Genomic DNA, 27,923 nt, shown 5'->3' with positions numbered 1-27,923 from the left:
AACGCAGATTTATAACGGAATTTTTTTTTTTTGAACGTCACATTCCCGCGTCTCAGTTAACTGAAGATTCCATCATTCGATATTGAAAACTGCTAGAGGTAAAATAGTGGCTAACAATAAACACAATTTGCTAGAATTACAGCAGACAACAGTCTTCTAGAAGAAATGCTGATTTGTTAACCAAACAGTGTTATTTTCCGTTATTTACTGTAATTTTCTTGCGCCCCCATGTGTACGAACAAAGATATTACAGCTAAAAACATAACACGGAAAAGGTAATACAAGGATTATAAAAGATTTATTATGAAACCGGTTCAGTAAATAAGAAAACAATCATGTTTACATAATTTAGTTTTTTGTTGAAACTGTATACATGTACTGTAGATGAAATTGAAAAAAACGCCACTGATGTAGTGCTAAAATGGTCAGTTGTGTTACCAGAAGTAAAATATACATTATAATTACTAAAACCTTGTGGTTAAACATGCTTGAAATATCAATATAACTGTAATGTAATGAGAAGACACAGTTTGAGGGTGTCTAGTATAAATATCTTACCAGGTGTCTCATAAAATTAAAAAACCCTGAGTTATTTATATTTTAGTAATTTTGTTGTTTGTTGTTACATTTCTAATTTTATTAAGACATGGTAACTAGCTGAATATATATATATGTATAGGTTACAGGTTGTTGAGGTGAAATATATATATATATATATATTATATATATATATATATATATATATATATAATATATATATATATATATATATATATATATATATATATATATATATGCATATGTGTCTGTGTATATATATATATATATATATATATATGTTATAGGTTGTTGAGGTGAAAAATAAAAAGGTCGTTTTTGTAATATTCAGCAATCATACAGATGCTGGTCCATTGCTGTTGATTTCATCCTCTATTCATGCTATTTATCCTTTCTTTTCTCTGCAGCCCAAAAACCTTAAAACATAAGAGAAACGAAGTTAGAATGAGTTTTACACACCAAAGCGTTACCCACATATTCACGGGTCAATAACACAGTAGCAGAAAAATGCATTGAAAAAAAAAAAAAGAAAAGATGATTGATTTGCTCACAAGATGTGTTGAGCATTTGAATAATTCTTCTAATTATTGATTTGTGTTAATCGGTTCAGTCCTATGTAACTAGCAAGCGCTCGTCTTCCGGCACAGGCACACCTGTGTGCGGTGCTGTCTGTTCATAGTTTTGCAGAGCGAGATGAGATAATACCCAGCAGCCGTTCCACGTCATTGGCCGAGGTGAGCCACGCCCCTCCGTCGGCGACCAGTATAGCGCCGGTGACGTATGAAGCCGCACGGCTGGCCAGGAAAAGAACCGCATGTGCGATCTCGGTCTTATTGCCGGCTCTCTGCAGCGGGATGCTGCGGAAAACCCCTGCTGACTCGGCGTGTGAACCACCTGAAAGAGCAACAGTGATAGTGAAAAAGAAAGGCAGAGTGACACTACAGTTAGGCTACACACACACACACGACTGGTCTTACCCAGTCTACGGTATCCCTCTGTGCCAGAGATGGGCCCCGGAGCCACTGTGTTCACCCTCACACCACTGGGGCCCCACTCAACCGCCAAGTGCCTCGTCATGGCATCTAAAACACATATACATACGCAGATAATTATTAATCCTTATTTTAGCATCCTTGATATACTAGTATATTTTTTGTTATTATTTAGAATTTTTTTTACGAATATTTTTTCACTTTAATAATTTTTTTAGTAATTTTGTTGTTTGTTTTTGCCATTTTACTAGTATATATTTATTTATTTATTGTTAAATATATATATTTTTATTAAGACATGGCAACTAGTTGATATAAATTTTATCATTTTTATATTATATATTTTGTATTAATATTTTATAATTTATTTAAATTCCCATTTATTTTAAATCGTTTATTGTGCCAAATCGGTCATTTCAAGATTTAGAACATATCATATCTTCACAGTTATTTAAAAACATAAATTGTATCCGGCACTATAGGGTCAAAATACATACATAAATAAAATAAAATTAAATTGTACATATTAAAATATCTAAAAGAATAATGGAACATACTAAATTTTATTGTGTTTTAAATGAGTAAAAAATTCTTACTGACAAATGGGCAAAACCTAGGATAGTGGCAAATGTTAAAAATGTAAAATTACAACAGTTTAAAGCAGTATTACACTTTTTTTTTATGCTTAAACACTTTTTCGTCTTTGACCCATAAATACTTATTATATATTTTAAAGTTTATAAATACAAACATATGATTTTATAAATATTATGCAGAACATAAACCAAAATTAACACAAACCGTTTGCAGCCTTCGCTGACCCAGCATGCACCTGGAGAGCCTGACCTCTGTATCCCAGAGTGGCAGAAATGTTGACAATGGAGCCGCCATGATCCTGAGATAAAGAAATAAAGCCACAAACTATGAGACTGAATATAAACTACTGCTTCATACAGAGAGATCTCTAAATGTGAGAAAAAAAAACCAAAGTAGTGCAATATTTTAGTAATAAAATTCTTGAAATGTATATCTGTACCTTGAACCATTTGTCATAGACGACTTTACTGGTGTTGAAAGTTCCCATGGTGTCGATCTCCATTACCGTCTTGAAAGCGTTAAAAGACAACGATGTAGCTGGACACAAGAAATTACCCGCAGCATCTGTGAAATAAAAATCATAAAGCACAAAACTGCATGACTATTTTCAAAAATACATGTGCTCCTATTATATGCAACCACACATTAGATAATGAAAAAAGAAACTTAAAGGGTATTAAGCTGAACTTAATTAAGCTGAACATCATTATATCTACAGAATCAAGATCTGTATGTTTGGGACATGACATGTTTTTATCACCGGATAAGGCTTACTGTTAATTAGTATGTCAACACGTCCAAATGTCTTCAAGGTTTCATCCATGGCAGCAGAAATCGTCTCTGGCTGACGCACATCCACGGCAATCGGCAAACAGCGTCTGCCTGTAGTGCTGCTTAACTTTTTTGCAGCCTAAACCACACAAACACAGAGATGAGTTACTCTTCATCAGAGTAATGACATCAGTGAGTCGCTGAGGATTTGTAGAGGCAGTACCTCTGTGAGTTTCTCCAGATTTCTGCTGGCGATGACCGTGTCACAACCATGCCTGCACGAAAAAAGTTAAAAAAAAGAAGCTTCAATCGACTTATTCAGATAAATCTGAAGTTGCAGGCTTGAGATGATGACATGTTATTGAAGGTCACAAAGGTTTAAGATCAATATGCACCTCATTATAAAAGCTATCATGAGTGAAAAAGTCAAGCTGAGAGGTTCAGTCATGGACAAAGTGTTGAGAGCGAGGAACTACGGAGGAAAAATAGCTGACAACTCACCTCATCAGAACTTCTGCTATTCGAAACCCAATACCTGATCCTCCGCCGGTTATAAAAGCCACCTGATCACTGCAAACACACAGAAATAAGTCTCTCTCTCTCTCTCTCTCTCTCTCTCTCTCTATATATATATATATATTATATATATATATATATATATATATATATATATATATATATATATATATATATATATATATACACACACACACAACTGCTGTTCAAACGTTTGGGATCAGTAAGATTTGTAATGTGTTTTAGAGAAGTCTCTTCCGATCAACAAGGACTGCATTTATTTGATCAAAAATACTGGAAAAAAAACAGTAATATTATAAAATATTATTACCATCTAAAATTATGGTTTTCTGTTTTAATATACTTTAAATTTTAATATATTTCTGTGATGCAAAGCTGAATTTTTAGCATCATTACTCCAGTCTTCAGTGTCACATGATCTTCAGAAATCATTCTAATATGCTGATTTATTATCAATGATGGAAACAGTTATGCTGCTGCTTTTTTTTTTTTTCTTTGAACCTGTGATACTTTTTCAGTATTATTTGATGAATAAATGCAAAAAAAATAAAAATAAAAATTTCTAACAACATACATCTTTATCACTTGTTATTAATTTAACACACATTTGTTGAATAAAAGCATTAATTAATTTAAAATAAATAAATTACTGACCTCAAACTTTTGAACAGTACTGTATATGGTTACAAAAGATTTATATTTAGAATAAACGCTGCTCTTCTTAACGTTTTATTCATCAAAGGAATAAATTATATTTTAAAGTATATTAAAACAGAAAACCATGATACTGTATTTCTGATCAAATAAATGCAGCCTTGATGAGCAGAAGAGAAAAAAAAAACATTACTTCAAAATCTTACTGATCCCAATCTTTTGAACTGCAGTGTATGCATGCATATTGAACAAAGAATGAGAACTTCAGTGTGTATTGTGCTTACATGAGCAGATCAGGGCTGTAGATGTGTGTATATGTGCTCATGCACTCATCAGTCTCAGTGTCCTCTGGTGAATTATTGACCAGCTGAGGTTTCTCTGCCATGATCCTTCTAAATAACCACATAAAGACATGAAAACCACCAAAAGGTAATTTGCATGCACGCAAAAAGTCAACCTTTGCTTACATCGCAATAGCAAATGAGAGTCGGACAACTAAGTATTAGATTTGTGATTTTGAAACCTCTCCCTTTACTCTGTTTTTGCAATGCGACAGCGAAAAAACAAAACAAACAAAGCGTGAAATAAAATTACTTTACCCAAAATGTGAATCCGTTTGCACGTGCGACCAGCTCACGCGTAATTAACGAGGTTCACGCAACTGTTGTTTTCATTCAACACTATGGACTTCTGTACCTGGCGAGATGCGTGACGTCAAACGAACGAGCCCACGCATGGCATTATGGGAAATGTAGTCCGCTTGTACTAGCGCTAGCAACGATGCCGAGTGTAAAAGTTACATACTATTTTATTTGACCGTAATGACAAAAACTGTTCACATTATATTCAATAAATAAACATTTCTGACTTTGTCTTTCATGCTTTTCTGGACCTTGACAGTGTAATTCACAAGCCTCCCGGTTTTCATCCAAAATATCTTAAATTGTGTTCTGAAGATGAACGGAAATAAGCTTTTACGGGTTTGGAACAACATGGAGGTAAGTGATTAATGACAAAATTTTCATTTTGGGGTGGAGTATCCCTTTAACTACCAGTTAACCAATTAAAAGGGTAGATCACCCAAAAATTTTAATTCTGTTATTAATTACCCTCATGTCATTCCAAACCCGTAAGACCTTCGTTTATCTTTGGAACACAAATTAAGATATTTGATGAATCCGAGAGCTTTCTGCATAGACAGATCTCTGTTTTAATCAAAAATATCTTAATTTGTGTTCTGAAGATGAACGAAGGTCTTGCGGGATTTATAATGACATGAGGGTGAGTAATCAATGACAGAATTTTAATTTTTGGGTGAACTATCCCTTTAACAGTTATTTTACTAATAAAATAACAATGATTTTAGAACAAGCTTTGAGATTCTCACTGAAAACAAAAGGGGTTGTTTTCATCATGTTATACATTGTCGTAAATGGTGATTCATCACATGTGGAATCTCCCATTCACAATCGATTCTCACTTGGTAACTGTGATAATGAACTGGTAAACTAGAAATTGACTTTGATGATCTTCTCGTAGAAGGGATCCAGAGGAACTGGAGCCAAGAAGTCAAAAGAAAAAAGAAGGAGGAGAAACGTGGAGGAAAACAGGACAGAATCTCAACTGATGGAGCAGCAGGAAATTGTTTTTAGAATAGAACAATTCAACTTATGTGAAAACAGGAGGATTGGAATAAGAAAATTATGAGAATGCTGAAAGAAATGATGGAGTTGGTGAACTTTAATTTGGAGTTGCAGTCTCTCGCAAATGATATCAGAGCTTTGAGATTGCAAATGTCTGCCACAAAACCTGAAAAGCCTTAAAAGGCAGTAATGAGATTTAAATAAAGACTGCCACGTATGTATGCCTTTTGCTAACTGTATCATGATTGTGCAAGAAAGTGCATTTTGCAGTGAAGCTGCAGAATGGACCTTCTTTCTTAAAGTGTTGTATTGTGATATGTTTTATCTTATCTTAAAAGAAATTATGCTATGCAGTTTAGAAATAGTTATTTGCTTAGCCCACACCTTAAGATGTTGTAATTGTTTAGATTAAAAATAGAGATAGATTAACTTGCTTTAATGAAAAAGATGCTACAATTACTTCATCTGAACTTATGACACTGGGAGGTTGCTACTAGGTGAAGGGTCATGCTTCCTGTACCCATAGCAACCTGTGTACTTGTGTGTGTGTGTGTGTGTGTGTGTGCGTGTGTGTGTGTGTGTGTGTGTGTGTGTGTGTGTGTGTGTGTGTGTGTGTGTGTGTGTGTGTGTGTGTGTGTGTGTGTGTGTGTGTGTGTGGGTGTTTGTGTTCACTGAAAAAATGTGATTTGGAAAGAGGAGATGCAATGCTTTTGTGACTATAAAATGTCATGGTTGGAACACATTCCCCGCCGCAATTCGGGTTTGAAGACTTTACGCTATTTACTTTTATTGTTATTTGCTTATGAGTTATTGTAAACTTTTTAAAAAATCATAATAATTAAAATTTTCATAAAAAGCTTTTTTAAAGATCATTATTTTGTGTATTTGGAGTAACAGAATATGTTGATATGCTTTAATGTTCAAAAAACGCATTTTTTTTCAAATACTGTTTATTATTGTAGGTCCTCTATGCCCCGCCTCTCGCGTTTTCTACAAAGTCCCGCCTTCTGACAAGCGCAGTCTGTTCTGATTGGCCAACTGACCCAGTGCATTGTGATTGGCCGAACACCACAAGCACTCATCGGAAATGTAACGCCCCTTTCCCTAATCACAAGATTCATCTTTCAAAATAAATGTAAAGAACTTTAATAATGTCCTTAGTTTTACCATCAGTTCAAGCCTGAAAGAGGAACAGAGTCACGTGACAGACACAGTGATGAAGCTTGTATGTGTTTGCAGTACACAAGCCATGGAAGCTTAAGAAAGCTGACTCCACTGTGTGACCATCTCTCTCTCTCTCTGTCTCACATACACACACGCACACACACACATACAGGGCATCCATAACTCCGCATTTGAACAGTCAATAGCAAATACTTTAATAACAAAACATACTTACAGTAGCTGATTCAGAAGTGCCAGATTGTCGTAGCAAAGTCAGAATTACCTCCTCTCCTAGGTTCACGAAACGGTCGTCCATAAAATGCATTGCTGTTCTGTTGTAAGTAATCTTAAAGATTCCTAAATGCATCTACTTTCGGAAGGCCAAATAAAGTGCTTTTGCTTTCGCCTAGAAACACAGCATCTCCCTGACATGCTGCTTCAACACTAACTGTGTTTACTGAAACCACGCCTTATTTCTTTGCATGAACATTTGGGCGGCATTATGCAAATATTTCCACATAGTGACATAGAGATGTGGGGGCTTGTTAGAACGAGCCGTTTTAGGGGGGTGTGGCAGAATCTTAACTTTGATAAAGAATACCACTTTAGATTTGAGACCTTATTCTTTGCAACTTTACAGATCTTCTTCATGCACCAAGAGCTTCGAGTACTTCGAAAAGACAAGAAATGCAGAAAATGGTATATTTCCATGCTGTGTAACAACAGAAGTAACAGAGGGGAAGATGATGGAAGACCAGCTGCCTATCCGACTGAATTCCTCCAGTCTGCTCTGGTCCGTCACTGACGTCAACGAAACGAACCCCACCTCCTCGGACACCTACGTCATCAGTCTCCTCCTCTCCTGCATCTACACATACACCATCCTGCTCTTCCCGCTCGGCCTCATGGGTAACATCCTGATTCTGGACTCGCTGATTGAAGTGTTCAACTTGAGCACACAGTATTACGATGATGCGGTCTTGTGCTCATGCATGGCGATTTGCATTAGCGTGTTTTTCCTCACATGGATGAGTCTGACTACTACTTTAAAGGGACATTATTTGTGTTATTATTTATTTTTATGTATACTATATAATTCTGTGCAATTACTTGCCTGTCAGTTGAGTTTGTGGCAAAACCTTTTACAGTGTTTACGTTGTTTATACCTGCATAAAATTGATTAAAATAGATATTTAATTTCATAAAGTACAATTTGATTTCAAAATGCACCTAAATTTTTTTGCATTTTGTGTTTTTCAGTTGAATAAAAGACTTGCAAGGAAAATAAAGCGCTTCCAATATTTCCTCACAATCACATGTGGACAGACAGCGCCATGAAACTTGAACAGAGACGTTTGATGACGTTCCTGCAGCTGAGCGAGATCTGCATCTCTGATTGGTTGGTGGTTAGACTTCTGGGAAATGTAGTCCTTAAATGTATCCTCGCGTAATCTTCGAATACGCTGCATACGATGACATTTTAACAACATTTGCATTATAACGTGCCACTCTAAAATATATATGAAGTGATCAGACAAGCTATTTTCTTTAAAACGCCTAAATATCAAAGCGGAACTACATCTCAGTTCTTTGTAGTTTTCCTCCCGGGCAGAGTTTAGAGTGGCGCTCGTTATGTGACCTGGGAGAATCACGCCTGTTATGAAGAAACCAAGAAACACTCAAGATGTCACAAGTCTGCGTGCATTTATCACGGTTTTCTTTAGGTCACAAAGTTTTTACAGGCCGGAGACATGCGATTTTAAGGCAAGTGAATATCTTTTCCTTGTATATATCATTAAATAACTAACATTTACCTCAGTAGAATTTATGCAACCAAATTGCTTTGTATTGTACATTAATTAAAACAAGCCTTTAATGAACTTACATTGTTTTTGAACAGATTTCTGAACGTTTTTACATTAAACACTCTTTAATGATCTCTTAAATTGTCAGATGACCTTGGCTAGAGGGATCTCTGTGTAAATAATATAAATAAAAACATATATATATATATATATATATATATATATATATAAGGCAATAAAAGCACTGCATTTATTCCTAACATTCTGTAATGTCATTTATGGAATTTAAAAAGTAATGGGTTTCATTAAATTTTTATCTTTGTAGACCATGTGTCACAAGGATGCTGTCCATGACATCACCGCTTAATGCAAAGCCCAGAAAACCTCCAGATGATGATGATGATAATGATAAAGCATCCAAACCCATCCAGTTCTCCACCAGCAAAGCCAGCCACCGAACCTGGAGAGTGGACCGTTCGATGGGCAGCACTTACCAGCGGCCCTGGTGGAAAGTTCTGCCCATCAGCATCATTGGAGTGGGCTTCCTCGTCTGGTGCATGTTCAGGAAAGAGAGCGAGATAGACGAGTCTCTGGAGAAGAACCTCTATGAACATCTACCAGGACTGCTGTCCGATGAAGAGCAGGAGGACGTCGGCATCAAAAACAAACCATCATAGTGGCTTAAAAGGGACACTTTCGATTTGGAATGTTTATTTATTGTTCAGAAGTAGAATGTTTTCTCCAAGCGGAGAATCATCAAATCAGCCGTCCACATTCTGTGCTCTTGAAAGTGTTTGTATGGAGCTGGATCATCTGTAGCTTGTGAAGTCAGCGGCACTGTATTGAAAGCATGACGGAGAAACTTCTGAACTGTAGTTGTGGGGTAACTGCTAGTTTATAACTCATGTCATCAGGGAAGCATTGTTGAATACACTGAAAGTCAACCTTTATTTTACCGCTCAAGCATCACTTTAAACTCATTTCAGCATTACATCATCAAAGGGGGCATGTCAGTTATTTACTTGATATGGTTTACAAACTGTAGACAGTGAAATACTTTGCTCTGCTCATATTAAAAACATAAGAGATGTGAAAATGAAAGTGTTGCTTTTCCTCTTATTGAAACCAAATGTTTTTTTTAAACATCAATATGCCACTAGGTTTGGTCATTATTAGGACCTAGAACTCATTTAATCACACTTTGTATATATTCTCAAGTTATCGAGTCGGTTGTGTTGGAAAGACTCAATTTACAGCTTAAGAGTTAAAACACCATGGCATCTTAAACCCTACTGAGGACAAAATGATGAACGGCAAGAAACATTGAGGTAGTGTTAAGTTTATTTACAACCAAATGGCCACAATAGAAGAGAAACCAATATAATAATGATAGAAATAAAATGGACACATTCTAACTCATGAAGCATGCAGACTAGGCAGAGGCATATGAAAGTCTAAAATACAAACTTTAAAACCCTGAGGAGCTCCCGGAATGTTCTGATACTGCCCCCCTACTATCAACTTGAACCACAAGATACCCCTCCCCTACCGCAACTACCAAAACAAAAATAAAAATACAAAAAATAAACTACACAGGCATTTAGTCAAGAGTGTAAGAACCCCGATGCCCCTCCCACACATCAAACCCCACCCCCATATATTCCTCCACACAAAAAAAAAAAGTTGAGTATATAGTAAAGAGAGTTTAAGCACGCTCTCCACGGATTCGACGGGCCAACTGAATGTCTTTGGGCATGATGGTGACACGTTTGGCGTGGATGGCACACAAGTTGGTGTCCTCAAACAGACCCACCAGGTATGCTTCGCTTGCCTCCTAGAAATAAGAGCGAGAAAACATCATTAGGAGTGACCAAACAAAGTCTAGTAGATCTATACACACAACCCAGAACTAGAAAACACACCTGCAAGGCGCCGATGGCAGCGCTCTGGAAACGCAAGTCAGTCTTGAAATCCTGAGCGATCTCACGAACCAGACGCTGGAAAGGAAGCTTGCGGATCAGCAACTCCGTGGACTTCTGGTACCGACGGATCTCGCGAAGAGCCACAGTTCCAGGGCTGAGGGGGGAAAGCAGCAGAAAATGACAAATCGACTCACTGTTATTCAGAAAGTACATTGTTTATTTAACAATAGTGTATATAACATTGTATTTAGTATATGCACATTGCATATAAAACTCACTTTGTCTCTATACACTGAATATAAACGATGTATATAAATTAATCAGTGCATGCACAATATGCAACGCTCACATTATATTGTGTATATACCCGAATATATGTAAAATATACATTAATATTTAAATGTATATTCAGAATATACACAATCATTTATTGTATTAAAAGTATATTTTGTATATACTGCATGTCTCACGTATATACTGTATATGGATACTTTAACGCTTTATACATTATATAAAATAAATAAATGCATACACACGTTCTATATATATCTATATATATATATCTATATATATCTATATATCTATATCTATATCTATATATATTCTATATCTATATCTATATATCTATATATAGTATATCTATATATATATATATCTATCTATCTATCTATCTATATATATCTATCTATATATCTATCTATCTATCTATCTATCTATCTATCTATCTATCGATCTATCTATCTATCTATCTATCTATATATATATATATCTATATATCTATATCTATATATATATATATATATATATAAATAATTAATTATATTTTGCATAGCTGCACATTTGCATAATATAAAAAACTAGAAAAAATATTTTAAAAAATGTGGCATTTATATATATATATATATATATATATATATAATATAATTAATATATATATATATATATATATATATATATATATATATATATATAAAAATTAATTCAGTGCTCCTGTAGCTCAAGTGGTAGAGCATTGCGTTAACAAGCGCAAGGTTGGGGGTTTGATTCCCCGGGAACACATGATAGGTAAAAATTAATAGCCTGAATGCACTGTAAGTCCCTTTGGATAAATGCATGCATGCATGCGTGTGTGTGTATATATATATATATATATATATATATAAAAAATGTATAAGTTTAATATACATGTACTCTTTAAAATAGTGTTTCCAGTATTTATTTATATAAATATATATATTCAGCTCATTTAACTTTTTCAGTACATAAAAATGTATATACACACAAACATAGGATGAAACTTCCAGTGTATACAGAAAGTAATGTACATAAACAATGACCCATCTGCTACTACACGTGTTGAGTGTTTCTCACCGGTATCTGTGGGGCTTCTTGACTCCGCCGGTGGAGGGCGCACTCTTCCTGGCCGCCTTGGTGGCCAGCTGCTTCCTGGGGGCTTTACCTCCGGTGGATTTACGGGCGGTCTGTTTAGTACGTGCCATGGCACTCTAATGAAGCGTCCTAAAGAGAAACAAAAACCGATGAGAAAGAACAACAGCCGCGGGGAAACTCCGCGCGCCCATGACGTCATCCGCGAAAAACTCCATCTGTCCCGCCCAATAATAAAGTCATGCAGCAACACATTTAATGTTTGGGAAAAGGACACCATGACAACAATATCCCAAATAAGGAGTTTACAACTTGGGGGCGCCATTTAGGAGATTAAAGCTAAACGGAAACTTAAAAAGGTAAACGACTTAATATATAAAATGATAAAATTCTATAAACGCTCAGTTTATGCATTAAAGTGCATAGAGTCACACATGTATACAAGCAAATAAAAAAAGCGAATCAATAACCTGAACAACTCACAGTGGGACACTGGGTCTCTCTCTCTCTCACACACACACACACACACACACACACACACACACTACGGAGTCCATTCAACACACACACATTGCCTGAAGGCAAAAATCTTCAACGGCAGCGACTTTCATTCACCCATTCAGCAACTAGTACTACATATACGCCACGTTCCCTTCAATCACGGCGAAACGGATCAGAAACACCCGGTAAACGGACACGTAGCAGCTCGGAGTAACGCAGTAGTGAAGTCCACCATCTCAGGATGAGACACAGACACGTTTCTCTCTTTATGTGTAACATGGCGCCCAAGAAAACCAATTACAGCCTTTTCTTTGTCTACACCGACAACTCAGTGACTGTCGTCTGAAAGCGTTTAACGTTAAATAAAAAAAACCCGACGCGTATCGTGAGACTACGTGTTAAAAACAAAGGGTTAAAGTTAAAAATCGTGAACGAACTTCTGAGGTAAAGCAGAAGTATATTAGCTCGCTAGCTTAGCTTGTTGCTACCGCGACAAAAATGATCTAAAATCGCCGTTTACGAATTCAAACACAAAACGCCGACTAAAGAGGTTTTCAGTATAATCAAATGTTTTATAAATACGTTATTTAAAAGGCTCAATAAAAGATAATATTATTTTTTGTTGGTTTAAGAGCAACCGTTAGCGATACTTACGATTTTTTTGTTTCGGTTAATCCGTCAAACCCACAACAAGGAACGTCCGTTACGCACAAAACGAACCGCCCTGTATTTATACAGTCAGTGACGTCTATGCGCGGGTTAAGCCACGCCCACGTCGAATCTCATTGGCTGGAGGAGCGAGGGGCAGAATTTACTCTTCTTCATATTTATTATTTATAATAATTTTAGCGCGGGTTTGATGTAATTGAAAAAGGCTGTTTGGTCTGTTTCCGCGGATGAATCAGACTAAAACAATTTTTAAAATCTCATTTGGCGTCATATGAATATTTAATCAATGATCTTCATGAAACATCCGTGTTAGAAGCTTTTTAAAATCCTTCCATTTGTAGCCCTGAACCAGTTTGTTGCCTATTATATAACCATGTAAACACAACGGTCCCATACGGTTCCTTTTAATAATAGCCAGTGCAAAACATTATTGATATATTACTGCAACAATCGTTGCTTCGCAAACGATGACGAAAAACACAATGCTTTAGAGATCCACTATTTTTAGTGCAGTCTTTGTGCCAAAGTAGGGCAAATTTTATTGCGCTGCAGTATGTTTTATCAGTGGAACCCTTTGTTTAATGCACACACATGGGATACTCACACATGCATAGCTAAAAATCTGTAAATATATTTGAAAATCCAACGCTTCGAGCAGAAGTAGTTTATTAATTCTGGAAACTTGACAGGTGATCGTTTGTGTTTTTTTCATATAAAAGAGCAGACTGCTAGTGTATTTGTGATATCAGAAGATTAAAGCTTCAGCTATGGCAGAGAAATCAGCTGGAACAGGGTAAGATTGCCCTACAAACAATTCCAACTGAATGTAGTGAATTTACGTGTCATTTTGTAGACTTTGATATTTCATTGTATTGTGTGGATTAGTAACATGCAGTCTAAGGGGCAGATAAACGCTTTGGAAATGCCCTTAGTTTGATCATGCTTTCCAGAAACAGCCAGAATACTGGAAATGAGAAGAACACGGATGGCCAGAGTGGCGAGGACCCTAAAACAGCAGCCCAAAACACTGGCACTCCTGCCAATGCTAAAAAACACAAGAAGAAGAAAAAGATAATCAGCAGAAAGGGGTAAAAAGCAATGAGGAAACATCTAAACAAGGGACCACAGAACTAGTAAGCACATACGCACTTGCATATATATATCATAAATTACTGTTTTGTTTATATGTATAAGCTGTGGCAAAGATAAATAAAAGAGGCATGTAATGAGAGCATTGGAGACTATAGGAATATATAGTCTGGAGACTATATATATATATATATATATTATATATATATATATATATATATATATATATATATATATATATTTTATGTGCCTTAAAATTAAGAGGGCAGCTATATATTTTCATGTATAAGTAACAAATAATACTGTGATAATAAGTATTTTAAAAATTAGTATATTATTTTTGTTTAAATATTTAGTTGTTACATTACGTTTTTTTATCACCCTGTCCACTATAGTACTGTGCTGCTATGTATTATTTATTTATTTTTTTTATTTTAAAACTATTTATTTCTTTACTACATATTTTTAAATAATAATAATAATTATTATATTTATTATACATTTGAATTAATTTTTATGTATATTTAATACTTTTATTTATTTGGTTAGACATTAAATTTTTTACACTTTTTTTTTCCCCCTAAACTTTTCCATAGACCCCTTTTTGAAAAACACTGCCTTACAATATTCTGACAAAAGTTGCTTATACAATTCTTACAAAATTGCTGTCTCTTTCCACAGCTGTGACCTCCGCCCGGCTCAAACCAGTGTTTCACCGGCGAGCTGAGAGAAACACACCACCCACGAACAAAAGAGATGAATCTCAAGAGACACACACTCTGCAAGGGCCCCGGGAGACAAATGAACACACAAACACTGATGGAGACACAAAATCTTTTGTTTTCACTAAAACACATGAAGAGTTTTGCTATAACTTCAAGGTATGACTCGACACGGTAACATCAACCAGCAGGATCTTAAATAGATGTGTGGTCAAATATTACGTACTTCTATTGCACAGTTTTGCGATACATACATTCTCTTTGCATTTTAATAAGCATACAATATTGCTAGATTTCACTTTTTGTAATGTTCAAAGTGTTGGAATCATAGAAAACACTTACAGGAAAAAAATCCAAATAAAGGGAATACAACCAAAACTTTGCTGTTTCAATTTTTTATATTATTTTATTTTATTGTACTGGGTTTTATAGATTTTTTTTAACTGACTAATACTGATGATTTAATAAAATATAAATATAAATTGTGTACATGAAGCATTTTTCCCATGAATTGTAAGAGTTGCTATGGTAACATTTAAAATGCTTGTATATGAAATTTCATCTTAATTCTCAAATAATTTAAGTGCATTATTTTCACCTCAAGTCAATGCTCTAAGCCAAAACAAGGCTTTTATTTTAGATATTTTATGTGTAGCAATTATTTTTGCATTTTATCAACAAGCGTGTTGCTGTTTGATGTCGTCAGGCACTTACGCTATCAATGCCGCAGTGGCTTATGGGATATGCAGTCTTATATTGTGCACTAGCCGTTTGAACAGTATTATGAGAAGCAGACAAAAGACTACAAATCCCTACAACACATTTAACGACACGCCCCGGCTGAATCACAAAACTTCCTTCGAGTTGCCGCTGCTGTTGTAATTTCTGAACAAAACAATGATTTACCAGTTAGGAATGTTTAAATAATTTCAAGGTTTGTACGCTTTTATTTGTCACGTGCTTTATTTGGTTGCTGAGTTATGCGTTTATAGCATTAACGGTTGTTGTAAAAGGCTGTAATTTCCATATTTAGATAACTTTTTGTAACTATAACTTTTCAGCATCATAACTTGTTATAAAGATAATATTAATAAGAGTATGAAATAACATTTTTTGAGTCGCATTGACCGTCGGACAAATCTGATACCAGGTAATTTAACAATTTCACTTTATAAATTAAATATAAAGAGTGGGACAAAATAAATTATTGTTTTATTTTTGACATGGGTTAGTTTTGGCTAATATTGTTGCACAGAACTGTAAATATTAAATATCAAACCTCATTTTCAGAGGAGGATGTCTGAACTGAGCGACGAGGCCAGCAGTGAGTCGGATCAGTTCGGCGCGAGTCTGTCCGTGTGGCTGGCGGGCGGAGGAGACGCTCTGATCGGCCCGGAGGAGCTGAGCGTGCCGCTGGACCTCCACACCGCCTGCTCCATCGGACAGTTTGATGTAGCGGCCGAATACATCCGCAGGTCAGATGAAAGAATCCCACTAACCGCTTTTGACATGTTTTAGTCCAGAGTGTATGATAGATAGATAGATAGATAGATAGATAGATAGATGGATAGATGAATAAATGGATGATAGATAGATAGATAGATAGATAGATAGATAGACGGACGAGTAAATAAACTGATATAAAGCCAGACAGATTAATAAATGGACGATAGATAGATAGATAGATAGATAGATAGATAGATAGATAGATAGATAGATGAATAAATGGATGATAGATAGATAGATAGATAGATAGATAGATAGATAGATAGATAGATGAATAAATGGATGATAGATAGATAGATAGATAGATGAATAAATGCATGATAGATAGATACAGAGAGAGAGATGATGATAGAAAGATGGATGGATGATAGATAGATAGATAGATGAATAATTGGATGATAGATAGATACAAAGATAGATAGATAGATATATAGATAGATAGATAAATGGATGATAGATAGATAGATAGATAGATAGATAGATAGATAGATAGATAGATAGATAAATGGATGATAGGTAGATAGATAGATAGATAGATAGATAGATTGATAGATTAATAATTGGATGATAGATAGATACAAAGATAGATAGATAGATAGATAGATAGATAGAAGGACAGACAAACAAACGGATGGATGGATGGATGGATGGATGGATGGATGGACAAACGATAGATAGATAGATAGATAGATAGATAGATAGATAGATAGATAGATAGATAGATAGATAGATAGATAGATAGATAGATAGAAGGATAGACAAACAAACGGATGGATGGATGGATGGATGGACAAACGATAGATAGATAGATAGATAGATAGATAGATAGATAGATAGATAGATAGATAGATAGATAGAAGGATAGACAAACAAACGGATGGATGGATGGATGGATGGACAAACGATAGATAGATAGATAGATAGATAGATAGATAGATAGATAGATAGATAGATAGATAGATAGATAGATAGATAGATAGATAGATAGACGGACGAGTAAATAAACTGATATAAAGCCAGACAGATTAATAAATGGACGATAGATAGATAGATAGATAGATAGATAGATAGATGAATAAATGGATGATAGATAGATAGATAGATAGATAGATAGATAGATAGATAGATGAATAATTGGATGATAGATAGATACAAAGATAGATAGATAGATAGATGAATAAATGGATGATAGATAGATACAAAGAGAGAGAGATGATGATAGATAGATAAATGGATGATAGATAGATAGATAGATAGATAGATAGATAGATGAATAAATGGATGATAGATAGATACAAAGAGAGAGAGATGATGATAGATAGATAGATAGAAATAAAGAGATAGATAGATAGATAGATAGATAGATAGATAGATAGATAGATAGACGGAGGGATGATTGTTAGATAGATAGACGGAGGGATAGAAAGATGGATGAATGAATGGATGATGAATAGATAGAATATAAGGTAGAAAATAAAAAATATGGCAAACGAAAGCAACAAACAAAGAGACTTTTATCTAAAGCTCCACTGTCTCTGGTCTGATGGTGACTCAGGGGAGATGTGGAGTTGGACGGGAAGAACACCGGCGGCTGGACTCCTCTGATGTACGCTGCATATATCGGTCACGATAACATCGTCAACCTGCTGCTGGAGACGGGCGTCAGTGTCAACACCACCACGTGTAAAGGACTCACGCCGCTGATGCTCGCCGCCAGCTGCGGAAACCAGAGCATCGCCTGCTTCCTCCTGCAGGTCAGGTTTACATCAGTCAACAGAGACAAAGAAAAAAGAGTTATTAGCTGGATCAGTCAGTTTCTTTCTGCTTACAAGATTGCAAAACTTAGTAGAGAAAACAGCGCTCACTGTAGGATACTGAATGAAACGTCTCTCTGTAAAGAAAGGAGCGCAGCTTGAATGTAAGGATGTGTGCGGATGGACAGCTTTGCTGCACAGTACAGCTACAGGACATCAGCAGATGGTCAGATTCTTACTAGAGCATCACGCCAATGCAAATATCAAGTGAGTAGCACGTGCATTCATATACTAATCACAAACAGACAGTGTACACTACTGGTCAAAAGTTTGTTAGAATTATGATTTTAATGTTTTTATTAAAAAACATTATAATGTATATTTTAATTAGGGCTGTCAAATGATTAATCACGATTAATCACATCCAAAATAAAAGTTTTGTTTACATAATATATGTGTGTATACTGTGTATATTTATTATGTATATATAAATACACACACATGCATGTATATATTTAAGAAGAATATGTTATGTTTATATATTAAATATATTTATATATAATATAAAATAAAAGAATATAAATATATAAATGTATATACATGTAAATATTTTCTAAATATATAATTTATGTGTGTGTATTTATATATACATAATAAATATACCCTGTACACATACATATATTATGTAAACAAAACTTTTATTTTGGATGTGATTAATCGTGATTAATCATTTGACAGCCCTAATTTTAATGCAAATGTTTTTGTTCACCAAGGCTGCATTCATATGTTGAAAACTACAGTAATATTGTGAAATATTATTACAGTTTAATAGAACTGTTTTCTATTTGAATATATTGTAAAGTATAATTTATTCCAGTGATGCAAAGCTGAATTTTCTGCAGTCACAGGAATAAATTACATCAATTCCAGTTCCGATATGATGATTATAATAGTAGTGACATCACCAGAATCTGTTTTTTTTTTTTTTTTTGATCATAAATTTGCTGACAGGTTACACAGAATTGGATTAAAAATGAAAACTTTTTTTCTTTTTATTTCCGAGATGATAACTGGACGCCACTCATGTGAGAACGAAGCCACAGTTTATACATTAACAATACTGTATTTACTACTTAGTATGCAATAAATGCTAGTAATTAATTCTGGACATAATCGTGCTTACACGGCTACTAAACATGTTACGTTTTTGACCTTTGCCTTCACAGAGAGCCGCTGGCAGGATTCACTCCGCTCATGGAAGCTGCCGCGTCCGGCCATGAAATCATCGTTCAGTACCTGCTCAACCATGCAAGTGTGACCTTACTCTGAAATGTGACTTTATAATCTAATTATGTGTATAATAATAATGGATGTGCACCAATCTGACAAAGACAGCTGAATGCATCTATTAAGAAAACATTGATTCTCATGATCCCTAATGTCATTTACTACATAATCATAACTGAATAGTTGTCAGAGCAACTATTTACACGCCTGATATGATAAAAATGCTTGCGTGTTAGTATTTTTGATTGTGTGTATGATTCAGGGCGTACGAACGGAGGAGAGGAGCGTTAACGGAGAAACGGCGAGAGCTCTGGCTATGATGTACGGACACACCAAAATCGCCAGCCTCATCGACACGCACGTCATGAGAGCCAAATCATGTCAGTCACGCACCTTAGCTTTCGTGATTGCCCTTGTTTGTCATGAATGCAGAGAATAACACAAGCTGATCTCCCTCGGTAGCTGAGGAGCTGAGCTCGTCTGAAGAAGAGAGTACGACTCCTAGAGTCCGATCGGCTCGCAGCAGAACCAGAGGACCCAGCATTCACGACGGCCCTCAAGCTATCGCACGCTTCAGAGTCGGCTCCAAACACGGTACTCTCACTATAGATGATAGATAGATATCCTTCAGAAATCATTCTAATATGCTGATTTGCTGAAATAGTGGAAAGGGATCTTGATTCTATTTATGGACAAAGAACTGTGTTCTTTCATTGCATTAAAACTGTTACATGAAAGAGTTATTTTATTACAATTTAAATATAAAGTATTTTATAAGTTAAATATTTGAAAAAGTACATTTTAATTTAATACAATAAATGTTTAATGAAATAGTTATTTTATTAAATTGTAAATATGTTTAAACTATTTTATAAATATATTCACATTTATTTAAAGTTAAACATTAAAAAAAGGTAAATTTTAATTAAATAAAATAGAATAGTGGAAAGGGATGTTCAATCTATATATAGACAAAGAAATGAGTTTCATTGAATTAAAAATATTTAATGAAATAGTTATTTTGATTACATTAAGTATTTTAGAAATATATTTACATTTATTTAAAGTTAAATGTTTAAAAAACAAAGTATATTTTAATAAAAACAATAGTGGAAAGGGATGTTGAATTTATATATAGACAAAGAAAAGTGTGTTTTTCACTGTATTAAAAATATTTAATGAAATAGTTATTTTATTAATGTTTTTTAAAATATATTCACATTTATTTAAAGTTAAATATTTTTAAAAAGTACATTTTAATACAATACAATAAAAATATTTAACAAAATATTTATTTTATTAGATTGTAAATATGTTTAAATTATTTTATAAATATATTCACATTTATTTAAATTAAACATTTAAAAAAAGTAAATTTTAATCAATTAAAATAGGATAGAATAGTGGAAAGGGATGTTGAATCTATATATAGACAAAGAAATGTGTTTCATTGAATTAAAAATATTTAATGAAATAGTTATTTTGATTACATTTTAAGTATTTAATTTTACATTAAGTATTTTATAAATATATTTACATTTATTTAAAGTTAAGTGTTTAAAAAAACAATGTACATTTTAATAAAAAAAATAATAGTGGAAAGGGATATTGAATTTATATATAGACAAAGAAAAGTGCTTTTTTTACTGTATTAAAAATATTTAATGAAATAGTTATTTAATTAAAAAAAAATTCACATTTATTTAAAGTTAAATATTTAAAAAAAAGTAAATTTTAATACAATAAAATAAAAAATATTAAATGAAATAGTTATTTTATTAAATTGTAAATATGTTTAAATAATTGTTTAAATACATTCATATTAATTTAAAGTTTGTTCGTTTTTTAAGTACATTTTATTAAAATAGAATAGAATAGTGAAAGGGATGTTGAATCTATATAAAGACAGAGAAATATGTTTCATTGAATTAAAAATATTTAATGAAATAGTTATTTTATTACTTTTAAACATATTTAAAATGTTTTATAAATATATTTACATTTAATTAAATTTAAATATTTAAAAAAGTTCATTTTAATACAATAAAATAAAATATTTAATAAAATATTTTTTGTATTAAATTGTAAATAAGTTTAAATTATTTTATAAATACATTCTTAATAATTTAATGTTTTTGTTTTTTTTTAAGCACATTTTATTAAAATAGAATAGAATAGTGGAAAGGGATGTTGAATCTATATATAGACAAAGAAATGTATTCTTTCATTGCAGAGGTTCCCGTGGCTCCTGGATACGTGACCTTCCGGGACGCTGCTGATCAGAGCGAGGGAATCTGCAATCGTGACGTCACTTCCCCCATCAATGAGCTCGACGGCCAGAGCAACAGCAGTAGAGGTGAGAAGTTCAGCGAGATGTCAGTCCTTCTCAACAATGCATCTTCTAAGAACATGCGATATCATGTGACTCTGTTTATATTCTGTATGCAGATGAGCTGTTTGATAGCAACCTGCCCACCGTGAGGAGCAGCAGCAGCAGCAGCGAGGGTCTGTCTCATCTCCTCGGACACAGCAGGGAGGCGTCGCTGGAGAGCAACGAGGTCCAAACCATCATACATCACCAGAAACATCTCCGGCGAACTGTTCTCTTAACGTCTCATCATGTTTGCAGGACTCTGATCAAGCAAAGAGAAGATGTCCACGTCGATCCAAAGGCAGGAGTCCTGGTAACAGCATCGGTTACCGTGAGGCTCCGTCTTCCTCTGGACCTCCTCCTTCATACACTGGACCCAAGGTGTGTGTGTGTGTGTGTGTGTGTGTGTGTGTGTGTGTGTGTGTGTGTGTGTTTGCATGTTTTTCGAGTCACTTCAGTGTGTGTTACAGTGATGTGCTCCTGAGTTCAAATGCAGCAGTAAAGAGTGTGTGTACGTGTTGCAGGATCTTGGAGAGTTTCTGGAGCAGATCGGGTTCAGTAAATACCTTCCTCTGCTGGAGGAGCAAGACATCGACCTGAGGATCTTCCTCACACTTACTGAGAACGACCTCAAGGAAGTTGGCATCACGTGAGTCTTTGCACTATGTTTCTGATTTTATTAAAATTGATCACTTTATTAAAAAGTTATTTTGTGTTTTATTAAAATGTATTTTATTTTCAGTTTTATTAAAATATTTTAATAAAATTAAGTGTTTTATTTTATATTTATATTTATTTTTACCATTTTATGACTATTTTATTGTATTATTTTTTTATTTTGTTGAAATGTATTTTATTTGTAATATCATTAATATTATTTACGTTTTTATTTTATTTATACAGTATTTTTATTTTATTTTTAACCATTTATTTACCACTACTGAATTATTTTTTATTTTATTAAATGTTATTTTTTCATTTCATTAATTTTATGTTGTATTTTATTTGTACAATTTTTATCACTTTATTTAAATTGTAATTATTTTTATTAAAATGTTTTTTTTTCCAATCTATTAACTTTTTTATTGTATTTTTATTTATACAATGTTTTTTATAATTTGTTTTTATTTGAACTATTTTATCACTTTATTTAAATTGTATTTTTTGGTTTACTAAAGTGTAGTATTTATTTATTTATTTATTTCAATAGTTGTACTTTTCTCTTTATAGTCTGTTTGGTCCTAAAAGGAAGATGACATCAGCAATAGCTCGCTGGCACAGTAATGCACGGCCGCCCAGTGATGCGTTAGAGCAGGCGTATGCAGACCAACTGGAGGCCGAGATGCAGGAAATGGCCATTCAGCTTCATAAGGTGCTGACTGCATGACTTCATTCAGCTCATTTGCATGTGAGGAGGACTGTAGGACTGTCGCTGGAGTCGGGGAAGAGAACCGTCATGTAATTGGCACATAGTTTGTGATTAAGTGTGAACTGTAACATCAACAACAAATCAAAAATTAAGTATTTGGATGTACGCAGAGTGATGAGACTGACCCATTTCACAAAATAATGTTATAATAACTGTTAAATGTTAAGAGGTAGAGTTCTTGCTATATAACCAGGTTTTACCTGCATTTAAATGGGTAAAATCTCTAGACTTTATATCCAATTGCTTGTGTACTAGGTCACAATAAAATGAATAGCATGCTATAAAATCAATCCATTAAAATAAGTTGAGCTCAAGGGTTGCCATGCATAAAACTGATGTTGTAAAAAGAGCACTGTTCTGGGAACAACATTGCCATAAATGTACCACACAATAACTGCAAGTTTGCTGTAGTTATTGTGTGGTCCTCTTAAAGTAATTTTTTGACTGTATTAAAGCATAAAAACACATAAGACCTTTGCAGATAGTGAGGAAACATGCTAAGTTTGCATACTTCACTTGTTTCTCCAAAAACAATACTGGCTACAGACAGTTATTCTACTTTGAAATGTGCGTTCCATGTCAGAATGTCTGTTTTTGTTTTGGTCTGTGTGACTCCGCCCACCTTCGGTTTACCCAATGGTATTTCTACACCCCGGGTTGCCAGTTGGTGGAAAACACAGCCTTGGAAGCCAGCAAACGAGCTGGGTCAGAGGTTATAAATTCAACCCGACCTAAAAAGCCTCTACATCCATCAAAAAAGCTCTATGATCAGAGGAATATTAAAACACGGATAAATCAAGGCTCATCGCCTTCCGTTGTCAATTGCACTCGTTCCTGTTGTGTGTCCTCAATCTGGCAACCTGCGTGAGCTCTAAATCTGAGGAGGAGGGATGGGAGAAACAACTCTCTTCAATGTTTTGAATTTAGACTGCAGTACCTATTTCAGCCACTAGCTGTCAATATTACATACACTTTCTGTGTGTGTGTGTGTGTGTGTGTGTGTGTGTGTGTGTGTGTGTGTGTGTGTGTGTGTGTGTGTAGCGTTGTGTGGAGGTGGAGTCTCTGCAGGGTCAGGTGTCTCAGGAGAAGGAGCTGCGTGCTGTGATGGAGGGATGTCTGATGGAGGAGAAGATGGCGTGGAAGAGTGCTCAGGCGGAGCTGCAGGAGAACAGCAAACGCTTTCAGATGCTGAGCGGGAAACTACACGCTCTACACAACACTCACGCACAGCCCACACAGGAGGACACTCGAACTGTGGGGAAAGGTGTGCGCTTTTATTTGCGGAAAATGCAGAAACTCTGAAAAAGGAAATTCCCAAATTAATTCCTAGAAGTATAACCGGTGTCTTTTATTCTATTTCTGTTTTAATAAAACACTACTGCTGTCAGAAATAGCTTAGCAACCACCCAGCACAGCCTAACAACCACCTAGCAACCAATCAGAACACCTTAGCAACTCTCCAGCACCCTAGCAACAAGTTTTGCACAGGCAAACTTCCTTCAAAAAACAAATTAACTATAAATATGTAGTGGAAATCACACCAACTCGGCTTCTACAGTATGAAAGTCTTTGTGTGTGCTTTTAGTGTGCATTCAAAAAAAGTTAGTTTTATTAAAATTGTATTTAATTAAATTATAACTATTTATTCAAATGGTTGTTTTAAATATTCAAATATTCAATCTCCTATTTTAATAACATTTAATTCTATCACTATTTAATCACTATTTAACAGTATTTCAATTTTATTAAAATGCATTTATTTTTTTAATGAATTTCTATTTTTAATTTTTATTTATTCACCATTTTATCACTGTTTGACTGATCAATTTTATTTCTGCAGTATGAATTTTTTTTTTTGTTTAAAAAATAGTTTGCAATCAAAACACACACACATATATAAATATGCATGTGTGTGTATATATATATCAATTATAAATATATATTGTAATTTCCTGAAAGGGTTTTGCTTGAGAAACTTAGTTAACTATTTTGCAAATCTAAAGATGCTGATCACTTGTTATATGCATCTCATGTTAGGGGCATCTTGAAAGATGTATATATCATTACCTCTATAAATCAGATTTTTTGTTGAGATTTGGTCTGTTGAGGTCTGGATTTAAACAGTATAACAGAAGCTGTTGTAATGCATTGATCTGTCACGCCTCAGCTGGATTAATAAGCGCTCTGATGTCTGTCTGTCGTAGGTGACGGTTTGATGTGCTCTCAGCTGCTGTCTCATATGGCGGAGCTCGGTAAGACTTTTGTTTCTGTGTGTGTGTATAAGGCTTCCCTCACGAAGACGGGTGAAATCATATCGTGTTTCTCTGTCCAGCTGACGGTCTGAAGGAAATCCTCCACAGTCTCCAGCGTCTCAGCGCTTCAGAGAAACGCTCACACAACTGGGAAGAATCCTAACAGCTGTGGATGGGTCTGTTGAACATCATTCATATGAAATCAGAAATCAGTTTCCACTAAAATATTAAGTAGCACAACAACATTTTCAACATTGATAATAAACAGAAATGTTTATCAAGCGAAAAATGATTTCTGAAGGATCATGTGACACTGAAGACTGGAGTAATGATGCTGAAAATTCAGCTTTGATCACAGGAATAAATTACATTTTAACAGATATTCTAATATAAAACTGTTATTTAAGATTTTAAAAATATTTCACAATATTACTATTTTTACTGTATTTTTTTGATCAAATTAGTGCAGCCTTGGTGAGCAGAAGAGACTTCTTTCAGAAACAGTAAAAAACCTTACGTGTACATGAGACGATCAGAACTTTAGAATTTTAGAAGATTTCTATCTGAATGACTTTCTAACTGATGTGTTTATCCTTGCAGGACACTGGCTTTTACCGACGGAGGGTGAAAAAGCACCCTAAACCAACGGATGGCCGCAGGGACGGGCCACAGAGAAGAGCCACGTCACTCAAGTTCAGATGGAGATGACGGCAGGGCGGCCGAAAATGACAAGCAGGCGAAGAGAGTCTCTCGCCTGTGCTCCAGTCACATGGTACATGCATCACGAGAACCGACCAATCACAGACAGGGCTGTGTCAGACAGGGCGGAGCCAGAGGATTTGAACTTACTGTCAGGAATTCAGTGCGCACAGAAACACATGTGTGGATACTGCAAGCACAAATACTGTTAATTGCTGTACAACGAATCAAACCTCTCATTAGATTAGATTTAAAAGCAACCTATTGAAAGAGTTTCATTCATAAATCAAACTCTCAACTGTTCGCCTAATCATCTTCTCTTAAATACTGTGTATGTTATAAATACACTCATTCGTTTGTCAAAACCACTGTTGTGCAAACTATCATATTCAGTTCAGTTCATTCAAATAGCTTTATTGGTATGACTGTAATTAATACAGTATAGCCAAAGCTGGGGAAATATGCAAAACAACAGTATATTATTATTACTACTTCAACATGACAACTCAATTTTTAACTGAATATTTAGTTCAATCCGATGCAAAAATGAACACAGAAATGAATTCTGCTGGTGTTGCATGATTAAGGAACATTTCATGTCCGGGTTTGTGGTCATATTGTTGAAGCTACTGTCAATTTTTTTTTTTTACTATATCAGTTTTTAATTATTTTTATGTTAATCAGCGAGTCTGTCAATTGTGTAAACAAAGTCTTTATTGTAATTATGTTACATAAATGTACAAGAATGTAGTATTTTAAAGTCTGGAAATACAACATTTAAAGCAAATGCATGTAGTTTTGTGTATTTTTGCGACTTCGGAGCCCCCTAACAGTTAAATGTGTGGAATTCACTGTCGTAAAAATATCACCACCAACAAAAACACACTCGCACATTTTTCTCCCCCAAAAAAAAACCCACACTTCTCGTCACATCACACACCCTCAAAAAAAAAAAAAAAACAAAAAATGCATGAAGTCTGCAAGTATTTGGACACTTGAGACACATTTTAAAACATAAGTGGTTCATCACATACTGTATGAAATAGCAAAATTATGACAATAAATGGCATTTGCAAAAAAGATGCAAGAACTTGAGCGATGCGTTTTGTTCAGCTGGTGTTTAGGCGATTGTTCAGTCAGTTCTGCTCAGTTCAGTTCACACACAGGTGTTGAGAATCACATTAACGATCAACTCTACATCTATTTGTTGTAGCATTTCAGACCTTCTTTTTGACAAACATTTTGATAAATGCATGCACCTATCTTTCTAATAATAATGGTAAATGAAATTTGGTTTAATATTATACAACTTCAAAAAAAAAAAAAAAAATCCATTATTATTGTTTTATATAATCAAGTCAATTAAAATTCTTCCAAAAAGGTCACTTTTTAACTCTGTAACTGTCACCCCCTATTTTTTAAAACAGGCATTAAAGTGCACTATCCAAACTTAAATTGTTGTAATTTATGAACACTTTGGAATATAGACCTAAGGTTGGTCTCTTTTTTCAAAAAATTAAAGTATCAAAAAGTTATAGAAGTTTAAATGTACTGTAAATAAAATGCGCTATATTTTAATTTTATTTATTATAAATATTTTACATAACAGGTTTTA

General features: G+C 34.4%; 4 protein-coding genes and 1 long non-coding RNA gene across 9 annotated transcripts; 3 read left to right on the top strand and 2 right to left on the bottom strand.

The window, feature by feature from the left end:
• Positions 1-619: 619 nt before the first annotated feature.
• LOC109049438 (peroxisomal 2,4-dienoyl-CoA reductase [(3E)-enoyl-CoA-producing]) lies at positions 620-4,857 on the bottom strand. Of its 3 annotated transcripts, XR_006153504.1 has the most exons (11): positions 4,709-4,857; positions 4,394-4,501; positions 3,420-3,488; positions 3,142-3,193; positions 2,922-3,057; positions 2,587-2,711; positions 2,352-2,445; positions 1,536-1,640; positions 1,264-1,452; positions 849-974; positions 620-689 (listed from the first exon to the last, which is right to left on the bottom strand). XR_006153504.1 is itself a non-coding variant. In XM_042714752.1 (10 exons), exons 2-10 carry the CDS (start codon positions 4,492-4,494, stop codon positions 940-942), a joined length of 906 nt encoding a protein of 301 aa, XP_042570686.1. In that variant the 5' UTR covers positions 4,495-4,501; positions 4,709-4,857; the 3' UTR covers positions 813-939. The 3 variants fall into 3 exon arrangements, 2 of the variants coding, with proteins under 2 accessions (XP_042570686.1, XP_042570687.1); XM_042714752.1 differs by lacking the exon at positions 620-689 and having other exon boundaries at positions 813-974; XM_042714753.1 differs by lacking the exon at positions 620-689 and having other exon boundaries at positions 827-974; positions 1,212-1,452.
• A 3,522-nt stretch (positions 4,858-8,379) lies between these two features.
• On the top strand, positions 8,380-9,822 carry LOC109111539 (protein ccsmst1-like). The gene is made up of 2 exons (XM_042714750.1): positions 8,380-8,680; positions 9,047-9,822. The coding sequence occupies exons 1-2, from the start codon at positions 8,601-8,603 to the stop codon at positions 9,396-9,398; spliced, it is 432 nt and encodes a 143-aa protein (XP_042570684.1). The 5' UTR covers positions 8,380-8,600; the 3' UTR covers positions 9,399-9,822.
• Positions 9,823-10,044: 222 nt separating this feature from the next.
• LOC109111542 (histone H3.3A) lies at positions 10,045-13,327 on the bottom strand. Its single transcript, XM_042714751.1, has 4 exons — positions 13,185-13,327; positions 12,015-12,161; positions 10,644-10,797; positions 10,045-10,555 (listed from the first exon to the last, which is right to left on the bottom strand). Exons 2-4 carry the CDS (start codon positions 12,140-12,142, stop codon positions 10,427-10,429), a joined length of 411 nt encoding a protein of 136 aa, XP_042570685.1. The 5' UTR covers positions 12,143-12,161; positions 13,185-13,327; the 3' UTR covers positions 10,045-10,426.
• A 27-nt stretch (positions 13,328-13,354) lies between these two features.
• On the top strand, positions 13,355-15,377 carry LOC109111545. Its single transcript, XR_006153503.1, has 3 exons — positions 13,355-13,992; positions 14,150-14,332; positions 14,970-15,377. It is a non-coding gene; the product is annotated as an uncharacterized LOC109111545 (long non-coding RNA).
• Positions 15,378-15,783: 406 nt separating this feature from the next.
• On the top strand, positions 15,784-27,176 carry LOC109046232 (ankyrin repeat and SAM domain-containing protein 3-like). 3 transcript variants are annotated; one of them, XM_042714747.1, is made up of 16 exons: positions 15,784-15,944; positions 16,301-16,485; positions 18,072-18,270; positions 18,416-18,537; positions 19,497-19,578; positions 19,820-19,937; positions 20,020-20,151; positions 21,791-21,913; positions 22,006-22,115; positions 22,187-22,309; positions 22,453-22,577; positions 23,159-23,300; positions 24,399-24,621; positions 25,562-25,609; positions 25,690-25,785; positions 26,210-27,176. In XM_042714747.1, exons 2-15 carry the CDS (start codon positions 16,307-16,309, stop codon positions 25,770-25,772), a joined length of 1,809 nt encoding a protein of 602 aa, XP_042570681.1. In that variant the 5' UTR covers positions 15,784-15,944; positions 16,301-16,306; the 3' UTR covers positions 25,773-25,785; positions 26,210-27,176. The 3 variants fall into 3 exon arrangements, with proteins under 3 accessions (XP_042570681.1, XP_042570683.1, XP_042570682.1); XM_042714749.1 differs by lacking the exon at positions 26,210-27,176 and adding an exon at positions 26,074-26,154; XM_042714748.1 differs by having other exon boundaries at positions 15,840-16,160.
• The last annotated feature ends 747 nt before the right edge of the window (positions 27,177-27,923 follow it).

This window comes from Cyprinus carpio, chromosome A24, assembly GCF_018340385.1.
Source record: "Cyprinus carpio isolate SPL01 chromosome A24, ASM1834038v1, whole genome shotgun sequence".
NCBI lineage: Eukaryota > Metazoa > Chordata > Actinopteri > Cypriniformes > Cyprinidae > Cyprinus > Cyprinus carpio.
Note: the sequence above shows the minus strand (reverse complement) of the source record. Positions and strands in the feature narration are given on the sequence as shown.

Bases quoted from the DNA above. Each gene is read 5' to 3' on its own strand.
- LOC109049438 (XM_042714752.1), bottom strand. From the start codon at position 4,494: ATGGCAGAGAAACCTCAGCTGGTCAATAATTCACCAGAGGACACTGAG. The intron at 3,058-3,141 runs GTACTGCCTCTA...TGTGTGGTTTAG, and splicing joins ATCTGGAGAAACTCACAGAG to GCTGCAAAAAAGTTAAGCAG. The intron at 1,641-2,351 runs GTTTGTGTTAAT...TATGTGTTTTAG, and splicing joins GTCAGCGAAGGCTGCAAACG to ATGCCATGACGAGGCACTTG.
- LOC109111539 (XM_042714750.1), top strand. From the start codon at position 8,601: ATGTCACAAGTCTGCGTGCATTTATCACGGTTTTCTTTAGGTCACAAA. The intron at 8,681-9,046 runs GCAAGTGAATAT...TTATCTTTGTAG, and splicing joins CGGAGACATGCGATTTTAAG to ACCATGTGTCACAAGGATGC.
- LOC109046232 (XM_042714747.1), top strand. From the start codon at position 16,307: ATGTCTGAACTGAGCGACGAGGCCAGCAGTGAGTCGGATCAGTTCGGC. The intron at 18,271-18,415 runs GTCAGGTTTACA...CTCTCTGTAAAG, and splicing joins TCGCCTGCTTCCTCCTGCAG to AAAGGAGCGCAGCTTGAATG. The intron at 22,116-22,186 runs GTCCAAACCATC...TCATGTTTGCAG, and splicing joins CGTCGCTGGAGAGCAACGAG to GACTCTGATCAAGCAAAGAG.
- LOC109111542 (XM_042714751.1), bottom strand. From the start codon at position 12,142: ATGGCACGTACTAAACAGACCGCCCGTAAATCCACCGGAGGTAAAGCC. The intron at 10,798-12,014 runs GTGAGAAACACT...TTCCCCCCTCAG, and splicing joins AAGAAGCCCCACAGATACCG to CCCTGGAACTGTGGCTCTTC. The intron at 10,556-10,643 runs GTGTGTTTTCTA...TCTTATTTCTAG, and splicing joins CTGCCATCGGCGCCTTGCAG to GAGGCAAGCGAAGCATACCT.